The sequence below is a fragment of the Lycium barbarum genome, chromosome 2, assembly GCF_019175385.1.
Source record: "Lycium barbarum isolate Lr01 chromosome 2, ASM1917538v2, whole genome shotgun sequence".
NCBI classification, from domain to species: Eukaryota; Viridiplantae; Streptophyta; class Magnoliopsida; order Solanales; family Solanaceae; genus Lycium; species Lycium barbarum.
The window spans coordinates 135701930-135715589 of NC_083338.1; the positions used below are offsets into that span (position 1 = coordinate 135701930).

Sequence of the window (13660 nt, forward strand, 5' to 3'; positions counted from 1 at the left end):
ATTCGTTATACACACATATATATACTCCCTCCGGTCCATATTATTTATCGTCGTTACTAAAAATAGTTGATCCAAAAGAGTTGTCATTTTAAAAAATCAAGATATAATTAATTATTAGTTTCCATCTCTATCCTTGCTCAATAAATGTGGAGAGAAATTAATGTGGTAAAGAAAAGAATAATATTAAATTGAGATTAAAAAATAAATAAGAATAATTTAGTTAAATTATCCTTTTAGTTAATATTTTTTTAAGGCTTGTGAAAAAAAATATGACAAGTTAAATGGACTAGAAGGAGTATGAAACATTTCTATTTGGCATAATGTACCAAATTACTTCGATGCAAGATAACACTTTTCAAGGCATGCTATAGTTGAAAAACTCTAGCTAAGAGCCACCACACATGATATAAACTTCATTTTTTAAATCTAGATTCAATCTATTAATATTGCAACTATCTCACTTAAGTAAACCTATATTCACATACTCAATTCAGGGCTAACTACCCATGGCCCATGGGTATATTTTGGAATTAATTGAAAAATCTTGCTCTTCCATATCCCTTATATAGTTGTATTCAAATATGGAGAATTTCCGTAAATTCTGCCTCCGGTTCTCAAATTTCAATTCTAACACTCATTACCGTAGGTTCAATTTAGAGTTTAGCTTACCCATAGTTTAAATAATAAAATATGCATTTTGTTTTGATACATCAAGCGGCCGTGGCTGGAGTAGTTATTGGTTGTGAGCTCTGCCCCTGCCCACGCAGGTTCGGACCCAGCCGACCACATTAATTTTTTTACATATTTTTCACAGCTTCTTCACCTTGTATCTGAGTGTATTTGTATTTTTGCTTCTTGTCTTGTATCTGAATGTTATTTGGCTTCATATGTATTTTGAATGTACACGGTGTATTTTGAAATTTTGTTGAAATACACTCAAATATAGTGAATACATTCAACTTCGCAGCAACTCGAATACAGTCAAATACATGTAACATCAGATAAGGTTGGATACAACTGATCAGTGTATTCAAATACAGTCAAATACAACGAAAATATCTAATAGTGGCTATGAATTGTAAATATGAAAAATATAGTTATGGATGGTTAATTGGTCCTAAAAGGTAGTTATTTATATAAGTTGCCCATAATACAATCTTGGAGTTCTAAAGGATCCATGGACCATGCCCATTCAGCCCAATATTCCAGTCCATGTAAGCGTAGTTGTGCAGCACAATTTTTGATTCTGCTTGCTCATGGCGAATCTTCAAATTCAAATTTTAAAATTTATTAAACTTTCATTGGATGTAATTTCCTGTCATCATCTCTAATGTATTGGATTAAATTTTTTGAGCCATAATTAACAGCAGTGATTTTTACAGCGAAATAGCGTCCGTTGGCCACATTTCAGCCTTTATCTTTGAAACGTTGTCATTGTCATGAGTGACTGTGCTTTGTGAATATCGTAAGGATTAGAATTAGAATTTACTAATGATTGAGAAACAGAAAAAATCATGTTGTCTTTATAATATTCGTTTTGTTTACATTATCAGTGTTTATAAACTTAATCCAATTGGTAGTCGTAGTCTAAAAGATGTTGACACATAGGAGTAGATCTTTATAAAGATCAAAAAGGAAGTAATGCGATTTACTCTCGGCGAAAGCTGAAATGGCTAGAAAAGCAAAGAACATAGGGAGAGGACAAATGATCCAAACAGCAAATCCGAGTGTTGCACTGGGGAAGAAAGGAATTCCGCAATTGACGTTTTGCATGGAATTATACCATTTCAATTAGGGCAGCAATCAACCAATAAGGCGATGGGTACACCAATGAGGGCCAATAGGAGTCCAGAAAGGGAAACACCGCTAGCGAACCAACAAAAAAATAGTACAGGAAAGGAAAAGCAGAGCTCTGGCAATGAGTCATGGGCGGATTTGGTAGCTGATGAAGATGGATAGTGTAATAGCACAGGTATGCCCAAAACCCTAGCAATTGAGGGTAAGAAATCATGGAGTAGAATAGTTGAATCAGTTCTTTCGCATGAGGGGTTTGACTTGGGGGGGAAGAGTTAGATTCGAATAATGTGAAGATTACGATGGATTATGTCAAAGATGAGATTGAATATTGAGGTACTAATATCGTATGATATGTGTTAGGGATCAAACCCACCACAATCTATGATGGAGGGTATTTCAATAGAATTTAGAAACGATTAGGCGAGGATAAAGTTATGCAAGTGAATAGGGGTGTTTTCCTGGTTCGAATTAAAAAGACAAAGGTAAAGCAGCTGAGGAAGGTGTATAGACATTTGGTAGGAAACCGATCCTTGTCAAACCTTGGAAACCAGATTGTGAGATATCCAAGGAGAAAGTTGACAAGGTTCCAATATGGATAAGGATGGTGGGACTTGATATCAAATACTAGGGAAAATCAGCACTGATAAAAATTGCTTCGATGGTTGGCAAACCATTGAAAGCAGACAAGGCTACAACTCACAGGGATCGATTGACATTTGTAAGGGTGTTGGTAGAAATGCCTCTCAACAAGGCGTATCCAGATATTGTCAGGTTTGAGAATGAGATGGGGAGAATTATTGAACAAGCAATGGAGTATGAGTAGAAGCCCACAATATGCACAAGATGTAAGAATTTTGGGCATGAACTGAAAGAATGTAGAAGGAAAATGAAGGATGAAGCTATATTAGAGAACTAAAGAAAAGTCAAATGGAAACTGAGCAGGAAAAGGGGTTGACATAAGTGGAGATTGGCAATCCAGGTGATGGAAAAGAGAAGAATACAACTGCTACAAGAAAAGAGAATGCTAAAATAGTATCACCTAAAACAGGACATCAGATGCAGAAATAGGGTGCAAGCACTAGCAACTCTTTTGAAGTGTTGAAGAATAATGAAGTTGAGATAGGGATTGTAACACCTGGTGGAGAAGCTAAGAGCCAAAGTAGTCCAAAGCAAAGTACATGCCCAGGAAATGGAGTGGGTGGGGGTAGCCCCATCCCTAATGGATAAGATGGGTTTCAGAAACACCAGGGGTCTGAACCGAATCACTAAACCAAAGGAGATGCAAGTATTTATGCATAACTCCAAAGTTGGACTATTTGGACTTCTGAAAACAATGATTAGGAGGCCCAAGGCACAACAAGCCTCTCTTAATCTTTGTAATGGGTAGGCTTCACTATAAATTTTACAGCCCATCCTGGGGGTAGGATTTAGCTATTATGAAAACCACAAGTTTTTTATGTGAATATTCTACAGGTCACTGCTCAAACTATACATACAATGGTACTACATAGAGGGACAGGCAAGGTGTTTCATATAACAATGGTGTATGCTTTCAATGATCAAGCTTTGAGAAGAAGCTTGTGGGAGGAATTACAGAACATATGTGACAATATCAATGGCCCAAGGGCTGCAGTGGGTTTTAACTGTGTGTTGCAAAGAGAAGGGAGGGTGAGGAGCCCAATGATAATGGCAGAGATCAAAGAGTTTAGACAATGTGTAGATTATTGTGGGCTTCATAATATACAGTCAACAGGGTCTTTCTTCACCTGGTGTAATAAGCAACAAGGGAATGAAAGAGTCTACCATAAACTGGATATAGTACTAATTAATGCTAATTGGAATGCACTACTTCTTACATCAGAAGTGCATTTTATGAATGAGGGTGTGTATGACCACTGCCCTGCAATAATAAACTGGGAATATGGTGTGAGAACTAGACAGAGGCAATTCAAGTACTTCAATATGTGGAGTATTGTACCTAATTATAGAGAATTGGTAGCAAACAGTTGGAATGATACTATAAGGGGCATAAATATGTTCAAGCTGGTGCGAAAACTAAATAGGCTGAAACCTGTTCTCATGAAACTCATAGAGGCACAGACTGACAGGGCAATGGAGTTGTTGGTTCACTGTCAGACTAAATACAGATGAGGCCAAATGGTCATGTGCTAATTGATGAAAAGATTCAGCTGATACATGAATGTAAGAGATCGAATACAACCAGAGAACAATTCATCAGACAAAAGAGTAAAATTCAGCAGCTAAAGGAAGGGGACCAAAACACTAAATTCTACCATAGTTTCTTGAAAGCTAGGAGGACACAAACAAGATTTTTACTATAAAAAGGGTTGATGGTCACTACACAAAAGATATGGAGGGGATTAGTAGGTGTTTATTGATTATCACACTGAATAACTTGGCACAACAAATATGCAGAGACAGCATGCTAGTAGTGATATGATCAAAAGAGGGCCTGTATTGAATATGGAGCAAAGGGAATGCTGTTGAAACCTTATATTGAGGTTGATGTAGAAAGGTCTCTATGGGCAATTGGCAATGAGAAATCATCTGTTCCTGATGAGTATGGAAGCAAATTTTTCAAGGGTAGCTGGGAGACAGTGGGGAAGGATTTTGCTGCTGGGGTGTTGAGTTCTTTGAATGTGAGAAAATGCTAAAAGGGGTAAATAATATAGCAATCACACTGATTCCAATGGGTACACGTTCTAAATCAGTGAGAGATTACATACCCATATCTTATTGCAACACTACCTACAAACTGATCTCTAAGATGTTTTGTCTCAAGTTAAAGAGGATCCTGCCAACCATTATTGTTGATAACCAAAGTGCTTTTGTAACTGGTAGGAGTATAGTGCAAAATGTCCTAATTTGTCAAGATCTTGTGAGGTTGTATAATAGAAAGAAAACAACTAAAAGTTGTTTAATAAAAATAGACTTAAGGAAAGCATATGATTCAGTGGAGCGGGGGTTTGTGGAGGAAATGCTACATGGTTTGAATTTTTCTTGTAAGTTCATTCAGTGGATAATGGAATGTGTATCCATAACACAATATAAAATAGCCATAAATGGTGGACTGCATGGTAATATCACTGGTAGGAGGGGGTTGAGACAAGGGGATCCAATTTCCCCTTTGCTGTTTATGATTTGCATAGAATACTTTACCAGGATGATGAAATGGGTGACTGGATTATTAGGATTTGAATATCATACAAAATGTAAGGGGTTGAAGTTAAACAATTTATGTATTGCAGATGCTAATGTTTAGTAAAGGGACTGTGTCATCTGTTGTACTTATGCTGAGAGCATTTAAGACCTTCTCTGAGGCCTCTGGACTAACTACAAATGCTGATAAATCAAACATATTCATTGCAAATATGGAGAATTCTGATGTGGTTGATCTATATGAGTTAACAGGATACAAAAAAGGAAGGCTACCTTTTAGGTATCTGGGTGTACCCACTAATGCAAAGAAGCTAAGTGTCGTTGATTGTGAAATGTTGTGGAGAAAATGGTAGCTAAGGTAAAGATATGAGGATCTAAGAATTTTTCATACACTAGAAGGGTACAATTAGTGAATTCTGTACTAATGCATATTTATAGCTATTGGTCAACCATGTTCCTGATGCCTAAGAAAGTACTGAAACAAATCATTGCAGTCTGCAAAAATTTCTTATGGACAGGGCAAATGTTCACTAACAAAGCTCTATTAGTAGCCTCGGATATGGTATGTCAACCAAAGAAAATAGGTGGATTGGGTGCCACTGATTGTATAGTGTGGAATGAAGCAACAATTACAAAATATGTGTGGAATATTGCCAGTAAAGCTGATAATCTATGGGTTAACAATGTGTACTTAAAAGGGGAGGATTGGTGGCAGTATTCTCCACCACAAGACAACTGCTAGTACTGGAAGAAAATATGCACCATCAAGATGAAATTTGCTCCTGGATTTAGAGGGAATCACTGGCTCACTCAAAATGGAAAATACACTATTTAATAAGTGTATATAAATGGAAGGTGGGAGAAGGGGTAATCCAGCCTTGGTGGAGAGTAGCATGGAATAAGACTAATATCCCTAAGCACAACCTTATATTCTGTCTAGCTATGCATTGTAGGCTGCAAACTAAAGTGAGGTTGGCTAGGATTGGGATTTGGAAAGGACAAGTTATGTTCATTGTGTGGATGCTGCCCTGAGACCATTGAACATTTGTTTTTTGAATGTGGATTGTCAAAACACTGTTTTGTGAAAGTGTTGCAGTGACTTAAGATTAGGAATTGTAGACCATAATTGAGTGGTGTGTGGAAGCAAATGGCAAGGTGGGCAACAGGAAAAATAAGCAGAGGATTCATATGGATAGTCCTGGTTGCACTTGTCTACCAGGTCTGGATGGAATGAGGCTTATTGGCATCACAAAGTACCAAAGCCACAGATGGTGCTGAAGCAAATTCAAGAGGAGAGCAGGACGATAATTTTTTATTTGTTGTATAGGAAAACATGATGTAAAGGTAGGGCATGGATAGAACAACTTTATACGTAGTTACACATGTATAGGATGAGATAAGAGGGAAGGAGTAGTATAGTGAGTGAGGTGGTCGTTTATTTTTTCTGTTTTGCTGGTATTTATGTTGTTATGATGTAAGTTTAATCTGGAGAAGAAATAAAATGAGTTTGTTTGACCCAAAAAAAAAAAAAAGGAAAGTAGAAAAAGTAAAACATCTTTAGAATAGTAAACCACATTGACGAGCCTAGGACATAGCTAGTGGAAAATTGCAAGCAACGTAATATTGAATTTGAATGCAAAGGAAAGTAGTAAGTAAAACATCTTTAGAATAGTAAACCACATTGACGAGCCTAGGACATAGCTAGTGGAAAATTGAAAGCAACATAACATTGAATTTGAATGCAAAGGAAAGTAGTAAGTAAAACATCTTTAGAATAGTAAACCACATTGACGAGCCTAGGACATAGCTTGGGCTGTTCACGGTTTTGGTTAAAATCAAAACCAAATCGAAAATTTAACCAAACCGAATAAAAAAAACGACATTTGGTTTGGTTTGGTTTGATTTGGTTTTAAATTTTAAAAACCGATAATATTTGGTTTGGTTATGGTTATATTAAAAAATAACCGAATAAATAACCGAACCAAATCGATAAATTATATACATAAATTTTATAATTATTTATATGTATAATATTAGTTTTTCATAAATAATTATAAATATTTTATACCTTTTAATCATTAATTTGATTTCTGATCTACTTATTTCACATGATTGTTTAAGGCCCGTGTTTTTAAGAATATGTTCAAGCCCATTTCTTTAAGTGTTAAGTGTAAACCTACTAACAGAAGCTCACATTAGAGTCTAATGTCTTTAACTTAAATTTTAGCCTTTCTTTGTCAGCCATTTGATTTTAGGTTGTTTCTTCTTCTTTTTTCGAATTTATACCTTTCTTTTTTTCTTGTCTGAATGGGTCCTAAACTTCTAATATTTTTCATATGAAAAGGACAGAGGTTGTAGATTTGGAGGTTCCTATAGAAGATACTTCGGTAACATCAACATTTGCTGCAACTCAAGCACATGGTAATGTCCTAATACTTCTTCCGTGGATAATCCTCCTAAATGCAGAAAAGAACAACTCCTTGTAGTCGAGACCCTAGCCTTGGGGATAATGATAGAAAAACATCTGAAGTTTGGGATCATTACAAAAAGGTTTTTTTTAATAAAATGGGAAAATTGAGGGCAAAATGCAAGTACTGCCCCAAAGTTTGAGATCATTACACAAAGTTTTTTTATTTCATATATTTTCATTTTAATTTTAGGTAGTCTTTATGTTTAATTGATATGTATGTTTGTAACAACAACTAAAAGCTCCTATGCTCTACTTTATTTCCAGGTATGTATATTAAGATGACAAAAATGGTGCAGCCACTACTTAGTTTTTAGCTTTATATGTAATAGTTTAGCAATTTTGGGTAACTTGAGTACGACACTATCACTAATAGTGAAAATGTTTCTATGATGTATGTTCCACCTTAAACTATAAATAAAATATATTGTTTGAACAAAAAAAAAAGACATGTTTTTTTCAACTTTTTAATGTTTACTGATAAGTCTCATGGCTGCTAGTAATAAACCGAAAAATCCAACCAAACCGAACCAAACCGACAATAACCAAACCGGTGGTTATTATTTTATTTGGTTTGGTTATGGTTTTAGACATTTAAAAACCGACTAAATTGGTTTGGTTATGGTTTTAATCAATAACCGATCCAAACCGAACCATGAACACCCGGCTGTGTTATAGGGTCTTAAATTAATTTTGGGCTAGTCCTATTACTCCCCAACTAAAATAATTGTCCCACTCAGTAAATTACATTACACTATTCACCAACTTATACCTCAATTAAGCGAAATAAAATTCCTATGACTAAACTATTCGCACACTTTAAGTAAATATATTCCGAAAATTACCTATCACTTAAATTACCGTGCCACCCACTCCCGCAAGTCAAAATATTTTTTCTTAAAAGCATGAAAGTGTATTGTAGTGAAAAAGAGACCAAAGCGGTAAACGACCAAATGGATCGTTACAAGCAAACTTCGTTTTTCACCGAAAAGGGGAACTTCGTTGGAGTTTCGTTCCGTATGGATGGCGCTCTATTAGATTGAAAAAATGTACCATATTCTTTTAAAAATACCAATTGATTTGATAAAATATTACATTAATAAATATGTTTATAAATTAAAAGCCTCAGCCACCTCCAAGACATATTACAATTCCAATACTCCAAACTATAATCACTACTAAAAAAACAGTGAAATTCGACCACACGAGGTCGAAAAAGGCCAATTTTTGACCAAAATTTCGACCACAAGGCATGGTCGCTAACAGGTAGGGTGAAATTTTTTTCGACCTCACGCGGTCGAAATAAGTTTTCTACCTAAATTACGAAAATAAATTTTTCGACCACCTGTGGTCGAAAAAAGTTATTTTTTATTTAAATATTAATAAAAAATTTCGACCGCACGCGGTCGAAAATATTATTTTTATATAAATATTTTTTAAAGTTTTCGACCTCTTGTGGTCGAAATATGAAAGAATATTAAAAAATAAAAAACAAAAATCAAAATTTCGATCACATGAGGTCGAAATTTAGCAATATTGTTGCCAGATTTTGACCTCATGAGGTCGAAATTCAAAATGTTGCCCAGTTTTTTGACCTCATGCGGTCGAAATTCTAATTTCTGGGTACAATTTCAACCTCACTAGGTCGAAAATTATCAATATCTGGGTTGATTTTCGACCTAATGCGGTCGAAAATCTGGAAAAAAAATTCCAGCATTCAGCTTTTACAGCAGCCCACCAGCCAATCTCATTCATCAACCAAATCAACAATGCAATTCATCAACACATCCAATTCATCAAAGTACTTCTACAATCATAAACTACAACATTCTACAATGTTTGGTGGTTAAGCTTTATGTTATGTTAAGAATTTATATCTGGTGAAATTGTAACGAAGAGTCCCAAGAAACAAAGAAGAGAAGAGGAAAGATTTGATATAATTGAATGTTAACCCTTTAAGATTTCACCACAGGCCACAATTTAAGCTTTCATTCAAATAGCATAAAACTCAAGAAAAATTGTCTTTTCTCGCTCGAGAATAATTTTTTACCTCTCAAAGTGAATTTATTCGTAACTATTGGGTGGAGATAAAAATAGCAAGACTCCTCAGTAGTAGGATAAGGATGGAAAGGTAGAAAGCAATATGATGACCGTAATCATTTGCACCTTAAGACAAAAATAACTCTGATCTAAGACATACCATGACATCTACATATTATTTGCTCATGCTATGTGTTTTCAGCCTAAAAGCTAGTAATATTACAGCCTAAACTACTCTGAGAATATGTCCTCCCTTGCAGCACTTTTTCTTATTCAACGCTATCTCCAGTGCTTCCTGCAGCAATTTATCCAAGCAAATAATAAGAAGAGGGTGTACCGCTGAACACACATAACCAAGAAAAGAAGAAAAGGCTATGAATTTCATGCCGTGAATTGTGTGGATGTCAAGTCAGCATTAGATCGAATGGATTCAAGTACATGCAAAACCAAGATCATATAAAATGTTTTTCACATTGAACAAGATAATATACAAGGTAACATGTTATTCATCAAAAAAAAAAAAACATACAAGCTAACATGTTTAAAAAGTACCTTATGGTTGAGGCGGAGACGAGGACAGTATTACTTAATCAGTATACATCTAATAGGCGATCCCTCCGCACCAAGCAACCTTAAGGGCAGACAGTGTACGGTGTATATGCCAGCTTCTATATCATCCAGCTTCAGCCCTTCTACAAGAATAATTTCCTGGAATATTTCAAACACCATAAGATTGGGAAGGGATTATTACTGGCATCAGAACAAGTAAATGTCAATTAAGTGACTAATTCTACACATTCTAATATCTTTTCAAAACAAGGAACAGAGATTACTACAATTATCTTCTTTTTTTTTTTTCATTTTTGTTTAGAAAACAAATCATCCAACTTGCTTTCACTATCTAGAAAACTAAGTTCACATCATTGGTCAACCATCAAAAGGTTGAAATTTTTTCTAAGTTTATGTTCAGCTAACCTCCACTCTATTTCCAATTCAGATTTCATCTTTTGTGAGTTTCATTACTTGAAGCAACCATACCAGTAACAACTTGATCATGGTATGACAGTAAACTAAAGAAGATACAAATAGATCTACAAAATAAACAGATAGAGAATGTGCTGTTAGTTTAATTTATTCTATTTTTTTGACAGGTATGCTGTGAGTTTCATTATGTTTCTCGCAATTCATCAATCTATCTACTGGAGATTTTGGAAGAGTAATCCAAGATCTACATTTTGTATAGGCACATTGTCCAGGGTCAAAGGGTAATTTTTTGCTATGTTCTAGTTGGTTTTCAACTTCTACTTCCAACTTTCAGGATTTAATCAACAATCCAAACAATGCTCCAAGAAGCAGAAACTGATCACACCCCACACAAGCTTAACTCTTGCATTGGCCGACAATTTAGACTTGAACAAGAAGTAAAAGCGTGAACTTCGCTTAACATTTGACAACCCTCTTTGTACAATACCACAAAGAAAGAACAGTAACAAACATAAAGATGCGAAAACTCACAAAGAGCCAAATTTCCTTCAGAGTACTAAATCAGATGTAAGGATTAAAAAAATTAATAGATGTCTGTTGTTTATCTTTGTAATTATAAACTTAAGCAAAGTTCTAAGATACTGCTATAAATTACCTGTCAGTGTTTAGTGTCCTGAAAAGTACTCGTTTGACTCCCTTGGGGATATGTAAGGATTGCATAACATCGGCTGAATAAAAGAAAACAAAAGTATGATCATATATAACCAATAAACTTATGCAAACAACTCGTCTGCCACTCAAATCTCAGAGAGTATTTCTTCCTCATAGTTGTTGCACATAGCATATTGTATGCAAGGTAACGACAGAGCAAAAGTTTTAGCTCAACAATTTCAAGTCAACTGATATGATGGCAAATTGAGAACTACTTAAGACAATAAGGTGGAATAATTGATCCAATAGGAGAGTTTATCATCCTAGAGACATTCAGCATGAGAGGGGATGGGAGATTTACCAGTTAAGTTCTTGTCTCTCGGAACATCAACTAGCAATGCAGGACCTGTTAAAGCAAGTGAAGGACTTGAACAATCAATAAAGTTAACAAATCTACTAATTAAACTACAACTATACAAAGTAATGCAACTAATAATGATAAAATGAGATTGAAAACCAAAAACCAAAAAAATAAAAAAGACTAACCTAGCTCACTGTTCAGTCGGCGGCGGCTGGTGGCTGACTGTCCCTTCCTTCAGCCATATTTTTTTTTTCACAATATATTCAACTGAAAACAAAAGGCAAACAAATATTATCTAATCATTCAATCAACTACATCTACCTGTGAGAGGTGATTTGAATCATCTAACTGTGTATCTCTATTTGAACCCATTTCATTTCCAAACAAGTAAATGGGTCAATTTCATATACCAGATTGAATCTTTTACCAAAAAGCAAACAAAGAAATATTATCTAAATCATCTAATACCTAAAACAAACATTGAACAATCAATAAAGTTAACAAATCTACTAATTAAACTACAACTATACAAAGTAATGCAACTAATAATGATAAAATGAGATTGAAAAACAAAAACCAAAAAAAAAAAAAAAAAAAAAGGACTAACCCAGCTCACTGTTCAGTCGGCGGCGGCTGGTGGATACTCCGGTGGTTTAATTGGACGGCGTCGCCTACTTGGAGAACGCCGGTGTTGGTAGGGTGATGGGAATTTTGGGGAAGATAGAGTTTAGAGAGGGTAAAATTTTTTGAAAGAGAAGAGAGAGTTTTGGGGGGAGATGAAATATTTTCATCGCCTGTGTGGGTGTATTATTTATTGAACTTTTTCGATCGCATGTGGTCGAAAAAATTAAGCCAGATTATATTTGATCAAATTTGAATTAATTTTTTCGACCTCATGCGGTCGAAATTTGATTTTTTTTAATTTTTTAATTAATTATTTTATATTTATATAATTTACTTTTGTGCAAAATGATTTTTTTTCATTTATTATTTGTATAAAAAAAAAATCGATCTCATGAGGTCGAAATCATATTTTTCCGTAAAAAAATGACCCCATGTGGTCAAAATCCTAAAGAAAATAAATAAAAAAATTAATTTGGAAATTTCGACCTCATGTGATCGATTTTTTTTCCATCAAAAAGTGAGGTCGAAATTATTTGATCGAAAAATCTCTCTTTTTTTAGTAGTAAATAGATGTCTGCTTTCACTTCTTTTCAGCAAATCCTAGCTAAAGAAAATAAAAATAAAAATGGCGGCTTTCACTAAATTCTTCTCTTATTTCAATCAACTTATTAACGTTTTATTCTTCTCATGGCTTCCTCAAGCATTAACGTTCCTAATGCTATTGTTTTTAGTTTCAATCAGTTCATACGTACGGAGAAAAGAAAAACACAAGTGTAGGGAAATAATAAACACGAGGAGCACTAAATTTGTGTACAAAAAGAGGAAATTACTTGGCTTTGCTGCTACTGAACCACTTGATGGTTCGATTTGTTTATTGGATTTCGAGCACGGAGATAAAGGGAGGAAAATTGAGAAGTGCAATCATATGTTTCATGAAAATTGCTTGGATATATGGCTGATGCATGGCAAGGGACAAGCCACGTGTCCGCTTTGCCGGAGCGTAATTATACCGAAAAATATGGTGGAAGATCACCGGAAAGTTGGAGATGAAGGATTGAAGTTTAATATATTTGAGGAGGAACTTGTTCTTCTATTGCTTTCTGGCTTGACTAGTGGGTGTTCTAGTCAAAGGTGTTTCTAATCAGGGGCGGATCTATCTTGTACCGAGGGGTGTCACGTGACACTGCTTTGTCGGAATTTTTTACTAAATATGTATATATAATTAGAGGCAGAAAAACAAATGAGGATATATTGTTTAAAGTGACTCCTCTTGACATAGTGGATCGCATAGCTCAATGGTCAAGCCTAATTCCATTTTACAGACGAGGCCGCGAGTTTGAACCTAAGCATCATCATTTATTTATATGCAATTTTTGCTACTTCAACTATCTACAAAATGATTCACATTCAGTCCTCTTGGAAGTTCGTTGTTCGCTGCTTCCCTATTTAGATATGTGCTGTTCCTTTTTATGTTTGTTTTTTCTTTCACATTCTTTCTTGCTAATGAAATTGATTAAGAACAATTTACGAAATTAAATTGATTAAGTAGTTAGTAT

At 34.9% G+C, this 13660-nt stretch overlaps 2 protein-coding genes across 2 annotated transcripts; one reads left to right on the forward strand and one right to left on the reverse strand.

Moving 5' to 3' along the window:
• Positions 1–9362: 9362 nt before the first annotated feature.
• On the reverse strand, positions 9363–11852 carry LOC132628964 (cyclase-like protein 2). The gene is made up of 7 exons (XM_060344717.1): positions 11830–11852; positions 11666–11712; positions 11481–11525; positions 11124–11196; positions 10518–10575; positions 10037–10192; positions 9363–9779 (listed from the first exon to the last, which is right to left on the reverse strand). The coding sequence occupies exons 1-6, from the start codon at positions 11850–11852 to the stop codon at positions 10067–10069; spliced, it is 372 nt and encodes a 123-aa protein (XP_060200700.1). The 3' UTR covers positions 9363–9779; positions 10037–10066.
• Positions 11853–12729: 877 nt separating this feature from the next.
• LOC132628965 (RING-H2 finger protein ATL56-like) lies at positions 12730–13245 on the forward strand. The gene has a single exon (XM_060344718.1). The coding sequence runs from the start codon at positions 12730–12732 to the stop codon at positions 13243–13245; it is 516 nt and encodes a 171-aa protein (XP_060200701.1).
• Positions 13246–13660: the final 415 nt, after the last annotated feature.

Excerpts from the sequence above, each read along its gene's own strand:
- LOC132628965 (XM_060344718.1), top strand. The coding sequence starts at position 12,730 with ATGGCGGCTTTCACTAAATTCTTCTCTTATTTCAATCAACTTATTAAC.
- LOC132628964 (XM_060344717.1), bottom strand. The coding sequence starts at position 11,852 with ATGGGTTCAAATAGAGATACACA. Across the intron at positions 11,713-11,829 it reads GGTTCAAATAGAGATACACA|GAAGGGACAGTCAGCCACCA; the intron begins GTTAGATGATTC and ends ATATGGCTGAAG. Across the intron at positions 10,193-10,517 it reads ATCAAGTTGTTACTGGTATG|GAAATTATTCTTGTAGAAGG; the intron begins GTTGCTTCAAGT and ends GAAATATTCCAG.